Source organism: Anabrus simplex, chromosome 4, assembly GCF_040414725.1.
Source record: "Anabrus simplex isolate iqAnaSimp1 chromosome 4, ASM4041472v1, whole genome shotgun sequence".
In the NCBI taxonomy this organism is placed as follows: domain Eukaryota; kingdom Metazoa; phylum Arthropoda; class Insecta; order Orthoptera; family Tettigoniidae; genus Anabrus; species Anabrus simplex.
In genome coordinates this window covers 45,855,894-45,872,196 of record NC_090268.1, presented here as the reverse complement: position 1 = coordinate 45,872,196, position 16,303 = coordinate 45,855,894, and the positions used below count along the sequence as shown (strand labels likewise).

At 39.3% G+C, this 16,303-nt stretch overlaps 2 protein-coding genes across 2 annotated transcripts in view; one reads left to right on the top strand and one right to left on the bottom strand.

Annotated features, from left to right (window-relative positions):
- Ptpa (Phosphotyrosyl phosphatase activator) overlaps nt 1-11,806 on the bottom strand; it is a 44,412-nt gene extending 32,606 nt beyond the window's left edge. The window contains exons 1-3 of the mRNA XM_067145053.2: nt 11,559-11,806; nt 11,388-11,479; nt 4,126-4,329 (exon numbers count right to left, since the gene is read on the bottom strand). Coding sequence (XP_067001154.2) covers nt 4,126-4,329; nt 11,388-11,479; nt 11,559-11,568 — 306 coding nt within the window. The 5' untranslated portion in view covers nt 11,569-11,806. The remainder of the gene's footprint in view (nt 1-4,125; nt 4,330-11,387; nt 11,480-11,558) is intronic.
- An 860-nt stretch (nt 11,807-12,666) lies between these two features.
- phr6-4 ((6-4)-photolyase) overlaps nt 12,667-16,303 on the top strand; it is a 69,325-nt gene continuing 65,688 nt past the window's right edge. The window contains exon 1 of the mRNA XM_067146189.2: nt 12,667-12,792. Within this exon, the coding sequence (XP_067002290.2) occupies nt 12,709-12,792 (84 nt within the window). The 5' untranslated portion in view covers nt 12,667-12,708. The remainder of the gene's footprint in view (nt 12,793-16,303) is intronic.

Here is a 16,303-nt window from a genome sequence, read left to right as displayed (position 1 = left end):
TACACTTAGGGAAAAAAATAATCTTACAGCAGCATGTACGACTTGATTTACTGTAGTTTTCTTTATACATGTATGTAAAAGTGTAAAAATAAAAGGTTTTAATTTGGTGTTTGATATTACAGAAATCATTATCTTCTTAGCGTTTGTCCCACAATGGAACAGGGTCCATTGTTTTGCAAGCCAATCTTCACTTGGTTCTATTAAGCACATCGTTTGGAACAAGATGAACATATTGTATGTCTTCTTGATAAACTTAACCATAAAAGATATTCTATCTGATCCTGTATTGACTTGTCTAAATCTATTAAAGAAACTATTTAAAATAGTTTATGTTGGGTCCACCTTATCAATACACTTTTAATGACTGATTGATGAAGGGAATGCATATTGTTCCTGAAACATGTATGAAAGAATAAATACTGTATAGGCTTTTGGGCTTATGGCGTATCAAGAAAATAAGGTGAAATTCTTTATGTTTTGCAGAGAACTGTGCTCTGCGTCATCAGAAGAAAATCTTGACTGTCCACGAGAAAGGCTTCTTAAACAATTACTTTTTGGAATTAGACGTTACAATAGAAGTGGAATTGGTACGTTCATTCGTCACCAGATGGCTCCCCAGACATGGCAAAGCACTAGCGTTCAAAGCAGAAGCTGACCGAACCATCAGAATCAATCTAAGTCTTGTCTGATTCTGATGGTTCGGTCAGATTCTGCTTCGAACGCTAGTGCTGTGCCACGTCTGGGGAGCCATCTGGTGATGAATGAATGTACCAATTCCACTTCTATTATAACATCCAATTTCAAAAAGTCATTGTTTAAGAAGCCTTTCTCGTGGACAGTCAAGATTTTCTTCTGATGACTCAGAACACAGTTCTCTGCAAAACGTAAAGAATTTCACCTTATTTTCTTGACACGGCATAAGCCCAAAAGCCTATACAGTATCATGTCTATAAGTACGGGCCGTGAAAGCATCAATGGTAACATATAAATCATTTTCAATCATTAAAAGTGTATTGACAAGGTGGACCCAGTGTTCCTCCTGGGACCTTTGTAATGGGCGCACCACCCTGTTGTTTTTAACAGACCGCCCAGCTAACATAACCTAGATATGTGCTAGTTACAGAATATTGATACATATTTGAGTCATTAGGTGTCCCAAATTAAAATGTCAATACTGTAAAACTATTTATTTAAATTATAAATTTACATTATTGTCAGCATAATTGCTTCAATTACATCAGAATTATCACGGAGTGTTGTGTGCGAGCGGTGTCTGTATTAGCGTGGAATCGCACGCGGGCACTAGATTCTGCCCGAGGTCACAAACCGAGTAGTAAGCACCGGTGTTATACGATTGTGAACAAGCAGCAGAACACTACTCATTCAAAATACTCCGTTATGTCTAGTTTGTGAAAACACTAAAATAGTTCAATTTTGGCATTGATGTTATGCCTAAATTGAAATCTTATCATATTCACCTTTTATACGTAGTATTCCTTGCCCGGCTACTCATTCCTGCCACCCAGCTGACAAAATTTTCTGGGGAGAACACTGGAACCCAACATAAACTATTTTAAATAGTTTCATCAATAGACGTCTTCTTGAAGGCAGTCAAGACAGCATTTCTCAGGCAGACCACGTGGTTTATTTCCAGACGGTGTGATGCAACATGCTGTCTGTAATAATGTTATTTTGCTTTATGTCCCACTAACTACTCTTTTACAGTTTTCGGAGACACCGAAGTGCCGGAATTTAGTCCCGCAGGAGTTCTATTACGTGCCAGTCAATCTACCGACACGAGGTTGACGTATTTGAACACCTTCAAATACCACCGGACTGAGCCAGGATTGAACCTGCCAAGTTGGGGCCAGAAGGCCAGCACCTTAACCGTCTGAGCCACTCAGCCCGGCCGTGCCGTCTGTACAATAGATGTACCTTCTCTATGCATTACGTGGCCATAGCACCGAAGTCAGGTCTCGCACATCTTGTCTACAATTGGGGCAACTCCCATGATTTTCCAGATTTTATGTTGGTGACATGATCTAGCTGGGTAAGGTCAAGTGACCAGCGAAGTATGCGTATCTCCACGACATGAAATGCTTGTTTGTGCTTGACTGTTGCTGGCCAGCATTCAGAGCCATACAGTGCAACTGGGAGAACAACATTTGTGTAAACCTTCAGGTGGACTGGTATCTGATGATCACAGAGAACACTAGAAGTTTGCCGACACTTCATCCAGGCCACATTTACTCATGCGGGGGCGTCTGGAATTGTGCCACACTCAGCGTTGATCAAAGAACCAAGATACTTAAACTGTTCTACTTTACTGAGATCTTGGCCATCTATCTAAATGGTTCCATTCGTCTGTGGGCTGAACTCCATGTAACTTATTCAGCTTTCTTGGTATTCAGTCAAAATATATCAACGATATTCATTTCATACATCATAAAAGCTTTTTAGTTTTGAAAGCGGACATCAATTACTCTCCTGTTGGCTTGCTGGGTCTAACACAAAAGAGGATTATTTCTGTCAGGGCAATCTCCCTTAGCCTTTAGCAGTCCCCTGCCACATCTACAAGGCAGCTGCTTTTTAGTGAATTTATGTTTCACTCAACCTCCTAAGGAGAACACTCCTTTGTCCGTAGTCATTGGTTCATCCTTAGTTTACCAGGTTTTGTATTAGCTGCCTGAACCTTGGCCAGACAGTCGCAGGTTGTACCGTCTAGTCACATATGGCAGCAGGATTGCTTCTGACCTGACACATCAAGATTGAAATGGTATGGCCTTGCAATGAGAATGGATTCTTGCTCAGTAGCTAAGGAATGGTTGGAGAAAACCTTACATGGCTAAAGACCTCGAAGGAGATGGATTGAACAAGTAAAACAAGATCTAGAACATAGAGGAGTGGATTGGAACCAAGTACAGGAAGAAGAATGGTACCTGATTCGACTGAAGTGGCGAGCGCTCATACACCACACCTGGGAAACTGGAGACAGTTAACTGATGGTGATGAATGAAAGAATGAATGTAATGATGTTTGCAGATGGTGATGTGATCTGGGGAGAAGATGAGGAGGAGGTACAACAACAACAAGAGAATGTATACCGAATAGAAGGATTGAACAATGGGGATCGAGGATCAACGTGGATAAGAGCAAGACAATAGTGATGAGTAGAGGAAATAAAGATGGAAGAGGAGCTAGCAAAATTGGAGACAAGCAAACTGGAAATAGTAGAACACTTCAAATACTTGGGAAGTGAACTGACAGAAAATGGAAGACTGGATATGGAAATTAGCAGAAGGATACAACTGGGAAGTGGTTTTTACCATCAGATACTGAGATTAATACGGAATAAAGATGTACCAATGAAGGCTAAAGAAGTACAGTAATGTACAATGTACCTACTGGACAATGATTCAGAGAAAAGAGAGTATACAGAGGCAGCTGAAATATAATTCCTGAGGAGTATGGCTCAGAAGACAAGGGGAGATAGAGTGAGAAATTAAGACATATGAAAAGAACTACATTTGCAAAAACTAAACGACACACTGGAAAAGAACAGACTGAGGTGGTTTGGACATGACAAACAGATGAAAGAAGAACGACTGCCAAGACAAGCGCTGGGAAGACAGATAAGAAAGGACAAGGGAGACCAAGATTACGATGGATGGACGCTGTGAAGAACAGCATAGGGCAACGGAACCTGGACTGGAACACAGTGTTGTATGAGGAATGGTGGAAAAACAGGATTAAGTGGAGAGGAACCATATTTGCTTCCACTTGGTGTCAGCTGGAAAAAAGGAACTGATAATGATAAGTTATAAAGTAAGATTTTAAGTACCTACATACTATTTAAAGTGGTTAATGAATTTGTATATCTAGCTACCAATTTATAATCTTAAAATTAACATTTAGTTTTGTTCACTACTATAACCAACTAATTACAGAAAATAAACAATAAACAATACGTTGTTTGCTATGAAGTTCTTAAGTCTAGTGAGCCACAGTTTTAATGCAAATTATGTTGTAGTGATATATAGCTGGCCTAAAGATGTAAATATACCTACATCCAAACTTAATTTTATAAACAAACTTTACCAAAAAAAACTAGTGATCTTCACTTACCTCTTTTAATTTTGCATACCATTTTCTGAACGCTTGGTTACCAAACCTCTGTGGTTGTTCCATCGGTGGAGTTTCATCAATCCACTGATCTAATTTATCCAAGAGTGACAGCATCCCAGTTGTAATGTCAGTCACCGGGCATATACCAGAAAGGGGTTTGCCTTGAACAGCTTCATTCAGAGCCAGAAGAAAACCAACATATTCCTAATAAAAAAAATTTAAAAAAGATATACAAGGGCACTTGAAATAACCACACAACTCAACATATATTATCCCCATTAAAGTTTTAATAAATATCTTGTTAATATCCTGAAACGTATACTAGGTGCATCAAATATAAACCTGAATTTAAAATTAGCAGCTCTGGTAGCAAATGGAAATGGGTGAGACTTTGAGAGGATGTTGGTAAGGATGACCGGAGTAGGGGTTTTTATGCATCATATAGAACAGAGCGATCGCTTGCTTCAGTACGCCATGAGCGAGCAAGAGCGACAGCATGTCCGCTGCTCATCATCATCATCATCATCATCATCATCAAGTTTCTGGCAAACGAACGCACTAAAGCTTCAGAAATTTTGAGAAGGCTCTGTGTACAGTTTGGGGAAGCAACCCTTTCAAAGATCAAGTGTATAAATGGCGCAAACAATTTTTGGCAGTATGGGAAAAAGGAGAAAGCCCCACCAAAGACAACCGGAGACATGCATCACTGCAGACAACATTTGTTTTGTAGCCAACGTGACCTTACTAAAGAAGATCAGGGCATAAAAATGTGTGAAATTGCTTCACTCGTACGAATAAGCTTTGGAAGTGCTCAAGCCATCATCAACGATGAACTCGGCCTTTGGAAATTGTCTACCTTGTAGGTTCCACGCCTCCTCACCCAGGAACAAAAAAAAAAAAAAATCTGCCAGGATGTTTGTTGGAGGCACGTGAATCTCTTCGAGGAGGAAGGATATGATTTTTTGCATCGCACTGGAACTCCTGACGAAACTCGGGTTCATCATTACACCCCAGAGTCAAAACTAGCAAGCATGGAGTGGCGGAAACGAGATGCAGCTGGCCAAAACATGCCTTTCTGCTGGAAAGGTACTTGCAACTATTTTTTGGGACTATACAGGCATTGTGCTTGTGGATTTCTTGCATGAACAAAGGACAGTGAATGCAGCCTATTACTGCCATCTTTTGGTCGAGACAAAAGGTGCATATTGCAACAAATGTCACCAGCAACCGATCCGAGATATGGTTCTTCTGCATGACAATGCAAGGCCACACACTGCTGTTGTAACACGAGGAAAACTGGAGGAAATGCATTGGACACCTCTGAAACATCCTCCGTACAGTCCTGCTTTGTCACCTTGTGACTACCACTTGTCTGGACCACTGAAAGAAGAATTGAGAGGTAAGTGATTTCATGATGATGCAGCAGTAGAGGAGAATGTTGCAACGAACTGCATGCACATTCTTCTTCTTTTTTTCAAGGACAGCATCAGAAAGTTACCAATTCGGTGGCAAAAATGTGTGTCAAATTTGGGAGATTATCTAGAAAACTGAGATGCTTCTTGTGAATTTGTTGGTGGATTCAATAAAATTGTAAAAAATAATTTGTTTGTATTTGGTTCACCTCTTATTTTGAGGTTGCTGAACTGTCGACTGTGAGCTACTGGTAATCCATGGAATATTGTCTGGTTGGCTACACTACAATGGACAAATTCCATGTAACATCAGTGACATAAATAAAGCAATTATAAAATAAATCCCCTTTCTTTCTCTTGAGTTAATAGATCAGAATTAGAACCTATAAAGCTTACAGATCAACACAATGAGTATAGGCTAAAATGAATGTTGTCTAAGGCAGTAACCTGGAATTTTAAATTTTAATTCACAGCCTGTAATGTGAGTTCACAAATTCTGTAACATCTATGACTGAACATTTTTTTCGGTTTCTGCAATAGTAATACATTTTACTCAAGATGAATCATTTATTGGAGGAAATTAATTCAGCACTGAATTATGACATATGTAATGACACTATTATTTTTCTTATGTATATGCACTTCTCCTTCAGCCATTCTTCCTTAGCTACCTTGCACTTTCTTTCCACATCATTCTTTAATTGCCTGTATTCTTTTCTGCCATCTTAATTTCTAGCATTCTTGTATTTTCGTTATTTATCAATCAGGTTTAGTATCTCCTGAGTTATCCACTGATTCTTAGTTGATCTTTTCTTCCTTCTTAATATTTCTTCATTTTTCATGACTACCTACTCTTCCTCTACCGTGTTTACTTCAGCCTTTTCATTTGGTCCTTGTGCAACATGTTCCTTGAAACAATCACTCACACTCTTTTCATTCAACTTGTCTAGATCTTATCTCCTTGCATTCCTTCCTTTCTTTCTTCAATTTCTTCAACTTCAGATGGCATTTCATGACCAACAAGTTGTGGTCAGAATCCATGTCTGCTACTAGGAAAGTTTTGCAATCCAACACCTGGTTTCTGTATCTCTGCCTAATCATAACGAAGTTTATTTGATACCTTCCAGTGTCTCCAGGTCTTGTTCATGTAAACAGCCATCGTTTGTGGTGTTTGAACAAAGTATTAGCAAGGACTGAATTATTATAAGTGCAGAATTCAACCAGCCGACTTCCTCTTTCATTCCTTTGTCCCAAACCGAATTCTCTTACTGTATTACCTTCTCCTCCTTGGCCTACCACTGCATTCCAGTCTCCCATCACAATTAGATTGTCACCTTTTACATATTGTATTAAATCTTCTATCTTTTCATATATTCTTTCGATTTCCTTATCATCAGCTGAACCAGTAGCCATGCAGACCTGCACTACTGTGGTGGGCATTGGCTTGGTGTCTGTCTTGACAACAATAATCCTTTCGTTATGCTGGTCGTAGAAGCTTTCCTGCTGCCCTATTTTCTTATTCATTATTAAACCAACTCCTGCATTTCCCCCCATTTGATTTTGTGTTGATAATTCTGTAGTCGCCTGACCAAAAATCTTGTTCTTTCTGCCAACGTACTTCACATATACCAACTATAGTACATCTACCTTTGGTCTATCCATCTCCCTTTTCAGATTTTCTAACCTACCGCAACGATTCAAACTTCTAACATTCCATGCTCCGACTCGCAGAATGTCAGTATCAATCTTCCTGATGATCACTCCCTCTCATGTAGTCCCCACCTAGAGATCCAAATGGGGGACTAGTTTACCTCCGGAATTAAATAAAGTAATTATGTTTGATTTTTTTCATTTCCATTTTTAATTTAGATTTGCATAATTTTCTCTCCCCGTTTTTGAGGTCCAAAAAAGTAAGAAATGGGGGGAAAATTACGCAAGTAAATACTGTAGTACATATGTGTTATGATAATCCTTGGAGGCACTGGTGTGTTGAATTCTAACCACGTACATTAAGATTCATCAAATGAAATTGTAAGTGTAAGTAACTGAATATACTGTGCTGTTTCATTCCCGGATACATCAAGTAATCAACAACAGGTAGGCACTTTCCTAGGCCTCCAAAAGCTGAGGGTGGTTCAATTAAATGGGCTAAAGCCATTGAGCGACACTTTTGATCTGCTCTTGGAAAACTACAATATTTCTCAGAAATGTAGGCGATGGTGGGTCAAGTTATTTAATTACCTGATGGAGTGCTGTATTGTTAACTCTTACATAATTTACAGGGAGGAATTGAAGAGACAGAAACTGAAGGCCCATCACATTAAAACTCATCACTGTTAGTGAATTCATTAAATGGAAACTTTTCAAACAGAAAACAACCAGGTATTGCACCAACAAAAGGATTTGGTACAGTAGAAATCAACCACATGGAAAGAATACCATGGAAAATGCAATCGGACATGCTGATGTTGGATCTCACCTATGTGAACAGGTTGTCTAGTACGAACGTTGTGCATACTGCAGCAAAAATACAAAGAAAAAGACATAGGACTGAACGTAGTGTGTGTTGCATGCAATGATACCCTCTGCAAAACTCGTTTCACACCATTTCACATATAAAGGTGATTACTATAAGTTATCTACTGCAATTGTAGGCCTTAGTTATCAACAGTTGACTCCTCACAGCCCAGTACTCACTACATTCAGCTGCACGCAGAATGACTGTTGTTTGTTTATTTCTCACGGTCTTCTCGCCGAGGACGTGAGTAAGAGTTCCGGCGGTCTAAACAATGCTGCCAACCACTTTATTTTGGAACTAAGACTAGTGCCAAGCAAAGCAAGAGCAACACATTCCATACTGGACAGTGTGGAAAAGCTGAATTAATTTAAAGCAATTGGTCTGGATTGGTTAGGTCTGGTTAGTGACAAAACCATTGGACTGTGACCAAGCAGAGGACTGGGGGTGTACGCCCCCACGTCAGGGCCGCAAAGCGGCTTTTAGGTCTCTAGCATTCTGTAGAGGGGCGATTGGTCTGGATTGGTTAGGTCCAGCTAGTGACAAAGCGACTGTTCTGGATTGGTTAGGTCCGGTTAGTGACAAAACCACTGGACTGTGACCAAGTGAAGGGGGTCTCAGGGCATAAGCCCCCAGGTTGGGGCTGCAAAGCGGCTTTTAGATCTATAGCATTCTGTAGGACGATAGCAGCGCATTCTATGTTGGACAGTGTGGAAACGATGAATTAATTTATATTTCAGGCCAGTAAGTGTCAAAACCATTGGTTTGGGTTGGTCAGATCCTGTTAGTGACAAAACTGTAAGTCTCGATCATTTTGTAGGACGATAAGAGCCTACTCTATTTCGCCTGAGGCGATACGAAAGCATTCAATGTGAGCAAGTGCAGTGCATCTGATTTGATCACTTTGTTGTCGATTGTTATTGACTGATTATTCATGACATTTTAATTCAATTTGACACGTCCCCATGAATATCACTTCATAGTCAATTGTTCTTGATTGCTGATTAACGAAAATGCTGTAGTGCAGTTATATGAAAGTCATGGCTTACTTTCCAATCACAATAATAATTATTAAATTAATATCATATGGTCCACCTTTTTTTTTTTTGCTAATTGCTTTACGTCGCACCGACACAGATAGGTCTTATGGCGACGATGGGATAGGAAAGGCCTAGGAGTTGGAAGGAAGTGGCCGTGGCCTTAATTAAGGTACAGCCCCAGCATTTGCCTGGTGTGAAAATGGGAAACCACGGAAAACCATCTTCAGGGCTGCCGACAGTGGGGCTCGAACCCACGATCTCCCGGATGCAAGCTCACAGCCGCGCGCCTCTACGCGCACGGCCAACTCGCCCAGTGGTCCACCTTTTTCAATACTATATTATGCAATATGTAATTCAATAATATCACAATTCAACAGGGATCAAAACCATGAGTTTATATCCTGTGATTACTTTCCAATTACCGAGTGTGTGAAAAGTGTGGTCGTGAAGTTAAATTGACTCTGAGTGTGAATGGCACTCGTATTAATTTTTCGTGTCATTGATTGGAAGGGGGTGTGAGGTGCGGATGGTTTGGTGTTTTTTTTTTTTTTGCTAGTTGCTTTACGTCGCACCGACACAGATAGGTCTTATGGCGACGATGGGACAGGGAAGGGCTAGGAGTGGAAAGGAAGCGGCCGTGGCCTCAATTAAGGTACAGCCCCAGCATTTGCCTGGTGTGAAAATGGGAAACCACGGAAAACCATTTTCAGGGCTGCTGACAGTGGGGTTCGAACCTACTATCTCCTGAATACTGGCCGCACTTAAGCGACCGCAGCTATCGAGCTCGGTAGGATGGTTTGTGAGTGCATAGGAAAACAGTTTCTTTGAAGGGTCTAATTTGATGCTCTTTGAAATAGGATATTTCATCGTCCTGTGGTGCATTCAACCTGAACCACTGGGTCCTATTGTGAAGCTCGAGTTGGGTTTTTGTAACAAAACAACAGTTGATTGGTCCAGCTTCTGTCGAGAGGTGTGTGTAGAATGGGTGGTGGCTAATAAAATAAAATAGGTGGGCCTGGTATTATTGTCATAATTGACGAGAGTAAGTTTAGTAAAAAGAAGTATAATAGGGGGAGACATGTAGACGGACAGTGGTGTTTTGGAGGCGTGGAGAGGGAGAATCATAAAAACTTTTTTGTTGTACCTGAGGAGAGAAGGGACAAACAGACTTTGCTCGAAGTCATAAAGGACTAGATACTGCCTGGAAGTATTATAATATCCGATTGCTGGAAGCCATACGATTACTTGGAGCACGAAGGACTCGTGCTTCTCCACGTCAACCATTTTGTTCAGTTTGTGGACACCATAAAGAGTGGTCACGTTCATAGGCGGAACAGGAGGGCGATGCCCAACAATCGCCCTGTCGTGCATACGCATCGATGGCAGCATTTTAAGCATGGCAGCTATTCCCTTCCAGGGTTTGGTAGGAGGAAAGGGCATTTCCTGGGATATCTTGTCGAATCCCTATTCAAGAGCACCTTTCCCCTACACGCGAGAGTGCATGAATTCCTCAAAGTTGCTGCAGCACAGTATCCGCCACAAATTACTGCTGTTGTGTATTTCACATTGTTTCCTTTATATGGTGTTTTTTTTGCTTGTGGTTTTATTCAGCCGGGGCTGGTAACACAATGTAATTATCAGCATTGATGGCAATGACGTCACATTCTCTTCACGTTGATCAATAAGAATGCAAGAAGCTACTTTAGCCATGGACGATGGTGGGTGCTGCTCTTTATTAGGTTATAAAAGTAAATGTACTTCTGAGGGTGGGATGATGGGTTCCTGGACATTGCACTGAACACATCTCTCCTCTACAAGGAATTCCAAGTAAGATTTGCATTATTTTCACTTCCTTATATTGCTACAAACTTTGGGCTGCGGAGTGTCAACTTATACCGCCTTAGTTAGCGAGTAAGCCATATACTATGTATTTTATGAAAAGGATTATATATTTTAGAAGGTGGGAAATAATTATCCCAATGAACTTGTTACAAATAACAGATGTCACGACGTGACAGTGGGTATATATTCCACCTAAAATGTAACCTAACTCTAAATAAATGAAATTTTGTCAAATAAGTATACCGTACATGTATGTTTGTCCCTGTATAAGAACCAAACTGGATTTTTTTTAAAAGTTGTTTTGTTTCCCTCTCCCAGTCTTTTGCAACTTCAAGGGTTTAAGTAGTGATATTGTCAATCGCACGCAACTATATGGAAGTTAGGGACTATTTTAGCTGTTTCAAGGGTTAAAAAGCAAAAAGTATGCAGCTATAATTGAGCAGTTCTACTTACTTTGTAAGCTTCAGATTTCTCCCACATCTGCATGTCTTCCATAGAAGTAACTTCTTTTCTTGGAATAACATATTCGTGATCTTCCGGCACGACTGAAGAGAAACAAAAACTGTACTACAAATAGGACAGTATACAATGTATGCCACACACAGAAAAACATTAGTCTTTTACCTGATTCCATGTCTTATTTACTTCAGTATCCTTGACAGTCAGTGATAAATGGATCGGAATTTAACCTGTCACCGTCATAACTCACACCTCGCGTTGTATCATTTACTGATCTTCGCTTCGTTTATGTAATTCTAAAAACAAATTTTTTCACCTTCCGCACCTGCTCCCAGCTTGCTCCATACGCACAACCAAAACAAATTTTCAGCCGGCTAGCGGGAGCTGATAGGCTGAGGGTTGGGTGAAAATTGATAGACTACCAGTTCAGCCAATAAATAATATGTTAGACCTAAAAATTACCACATCATCACCGAAACTATATAAAGTATTTCGGTTATGAAGACTAGATAAAAATGATAAAAATAGGGAGTAATTGTGCACGTCAAGAGCAGGCTTCATTGGCTGTTTATTAATAAATTATTTGTCTTTTCGGTCTGCTTTTATTCTATTCTTCTCTAATTAAATTTTATATACAAGTATTTATTATTCACATCTTCGTGGTATAATGATGGTTTCGATTGGTCTCGAACATCTATGTTATCATTTGTATCAAACACAGTATTTGTTTGTATCACCAAATACAGTAGTTGATAGTAGTGTTTTAGAACCTTGGTATCACCACTGTATCACAAAGCTGTATTTGCACAAAGCCCAGAACACCAGAAAACGCGCAACATCAGCAAGTAAGGCATTACAGAGTGATATAGTGGAATACAGTGGTGTGTATCCCTTTCAAATCACAAAAATAATTTTTCATGGATTGAAGTGTTCAGTTGTATCAGTGTTATTCAGCAAGTAAGGGATTATAGACTGGGTGAAATATCTTCGATAAAAGCCCAAGAAAGCATCACCACCACCAACAACAACAACGCGCAACTTTTCTCATGCTAATGTTTGTACTCTTGTTGTATGATGCAATCATGCAACTGACAGCTGGTCGGCGTAACCTAGCAACCCCAAACAGAGCGTAACATAACCTGTACGTGGAATTACTTAGACGTAATATTATGTAACCTGAGAATGTCGTGTAACCTGTTTGCATTTGTGTTTTGGAGTGGTGTAAATGGCTGCCAGTAATCGTAACGACTTGAGAGGAATCGGAATATATCTGCATACGACACTCACTTGAACTTCTTTAGGGATCCTGAAGACAATGAGTTGTCCTACTGCTTTACATTGGTTTCGGAAGGGACTACGAATTCATGATAACCCTGCCTTACTGGAGGCTATTGAAAAGGTAAATGTTCAATAACAATACCCCTTGTTTTTCTTTTTTTGGTAGGTATAGATCTAATGGTATTTATTTATAGTACTATTTTTCACCATGAGCCACGACCCTGTATTTTAAGTTCAAAATCGAATAAGTCTACTTCAAGAATTATGCATACTAAATAGGGACCATTCTTGCTATGCTCTATGGTAAGGGAAAAATAGAACCAGTATGATAGAATACCATACTTTCAAGATTTAAAGCTCAATAAATGATAAATATATTTATAGCAGCCATTGGCCATGTATGTTTAATTTCCATTTTAAACTGTAAGTTTATGTACATAGTTGTCAAAGATATTTGTCTATTTTTGCACATTTTAATGTGGTATCTCTCTCAATTTTCCCCACACATTTTGCAGATGCAGCTGTATCTGGCTCTTTGAAAGCATCACCACCACCAACAACAACAACAACAACAACAACAACGTGCAACATTTCTCATGCTAATGTTTGTACTCTTGTTTTATGATGCAATTATGCAACTGACAGCTGGTCGGCATAACCTAGCAACCCCAAACAGAGCATAACATAACCTGTACCTGGAATTAGTAATATTATGTAACCTGAGAATACCTACTGCAAACTGGATCATGGCGTGTCTTAGTTTGTATCCTGGGTTCTTCCACTCGTTTATAGTCATGGTGTCTGAGATATAAAAGTTGCTTGATTTCTTTTTGTATAGTTCAGTAATTGCTGCTTGATAATGGGCTGTCGAGGCAGCAGCAACTGCAGTCGGTTTTCTTCTCAGAAGAAAGGTTCTCGAGCTAACTCGTATGCTAGTCTTGAGGGTGCGGTCTTTGATAGGTAAATTATTTTCTTTAGATATAGGCCCTATAGATTTTATTTTTTCTATCAACTTAAAGTCAGTCTTCATGAAGTATTCCCATATTATTTCCATTCCTTATGTCATGATAAGAGAATCGTTACAAACTTCATTGTGATCCGTATTGACAGTTATCGGTTAAAAATAGCTTTGTTATTTAATGTAATAATAATAATAATAATGTTATTTGTGTTACGTCCCTGTTATTTAATGTCAACCTAATTAATACTTGTTTTACCTGTGATTAGTTACAATTGGACAGTACAATTAAGCAATTAATTCACAATAGCAAGTTTAATCACATTAAAAATGTAACAAGGAACTTAAATGCACGTGAAACCTGGAACGAACTTTGAGCTATGGGAGTTGGAAAATGCAAAGAGCCACATGTGCCAACTATATCTCTCGATACACCTAACTCTCACTTCATAACTAACCCCATAAAAGAATCTCAACCTCAAAATCATATCAATCTAAATAAAAGAATAAGTGACCGTACAGAAAACGAACATAATTTCTCTTTTCACCCTGTCAGTGTAAATGATGTAAAGCGTATTTTGAATTCAGTTAAGTCACAAGCTAAAGGAGCAGGTAACATTCCAATAGGCTTTATAAAAAACATTATTAGCATGGTCCTATCAATTATTACCCACATTGTAAACCACTGTTTCACCACAGGGACATTTCCAACTGCATGGAAGGATGCTCTAGTAACCCCAATATTAAAACATACCGGTACCACAGCAAATGCACCATCTGATTACCAGCCTATTTTGATTCTTCCCCCTTTCTCGAAAGTTCTTGAAGGAGTTGTACACGAGCAGCTAGTAGAATTCTTAAACAGACATTGTCTTTTTGACCCATTGCAATCTGGCTTCAGAAAGGGGCACAGTACTACGACTGCACTTCTTCGGGTAACAGATGACATAAGACTAGCAATGGGCAAACGGCAGGTGATGATACTGACATTCCTTGACTTTAGTTGTGCGTTCGACACGGTAAATATAGACATACTATTATCCAAGCTACGCTCTCTGCATATCGGCCCGATAGTCCTTAATTTTTTAAAGTCGTTCCTTACAAATCATTGCCAGTGTGTAGTGGTAAACGTCAAAGATCCCAGTGGGCTGTAAAATCATCCAGTGTCCCTCAAGGGTCTGTTCTAGGCCCCTTACTGTTCATCTTGCATATTAATGACGTATCTTCCACACTCCAGTATTGCAACTACCACTTATATGCTGATGATATGCAGATATACAAACAATTTACATGAAATAGTTCAGTATATTAATTCGGATATTGAAAGGCTTACCGCCTATGCTAAAAACAACCACTTACTCCTAAATCCTCGTAAAACACAAAGTATTATCATAGGAAACTCTAAATTATTACATGTAATAAGCAATATAAATTCTCCACCAATCATAATCAATGACATTGCTGTACCGTACCCCAATGTAACTAATCTTGGAATCTCCATTAATGAGAATCGAGCTCGATCGCTGCATTCGCTTAAGTGCGGCCGGTATTCGGGAGATAGTAGGTTCGAACCCCACTGTCGGCAGCCCTGAAAATGGTTTTCCGTGGTTTCCTGTTTTCACAACAGGCAAATGCTGGGGCTGTACCTTAATTAAGGCCACGGCCGCTTCCTTCCCACTCCTAGCCCTTCCCTGTCCCATCGTCGCCATAAGACCTATCTGTGTCGGTGCGATGTAAAGCAACTAGCAAAAAAAAAAAAAAAAAAAAAAAAAATCAATGAGAATCTGACCTGGAATGAACACGTAACAAATGTATGTAGAAAGGTTCATGCAGCTCTATATCCCCTAAAACGTCACAAGAATTCTTTTCCTCAAAAACTTAAATTAAAATTAATCCAATCACTACTATTCCCAATTTTAGACTACTGTGATACAGTACTAGTCAATCTAAATGGTGAACAAGCTTTGAGACTTCAGCGAGCACAAAACTCATGCATACGATATGCCTTCCAACTGCGACGTGACGCTCATGTTACACCATATTTCAAAACATTGGGATGGTTACGCATAAATGAACGAACAAATTTTCACCTAATGACACTTGTTTACCATGTGCTCTCGACGAACACTCCTACTTACCTCTCTTCTAAGTTTCTTTTCCTTTCCTCATTTCATGAAATTAGTACCCGTTCTGGTTCCCTACTTGAAATTCCACTAAGTCGAACAAATTCCTACAATCATTCCTTCATAGTTACTGCATCGAAACTCTGGAATACACTCCCAATGGACATTTGGCACCTTACTTTGTCTCATAATTCAAATCTGCCTGCCGAAAGTTTTTCCTGGGAACAAAAAACTGAGTTGTGTGAGTCATTGTGTGTATGTTGTGTGAATGGGTTTTCTTCATTTATTATTATTAATATTATTAGTATTGTCACACTAATTGCTGTACTGATATGTAGGGCTAACTTAGTCTTAGAATTATCTGTCCGTTGTATTATTTCTTTTTAGAATTTCTATGTCTTACTTTTATGTTTACATTTTTAAATTTTATTGTTTATAGTGGTTAAGTGTAAGAGAGGGCCGTCAGTCCTAACTTCGCCACCAATGTAAGTCAGGAATGAATGAATGAATGAATGAATGAATGAATGAATAAATAAATAAATAAATGTGTT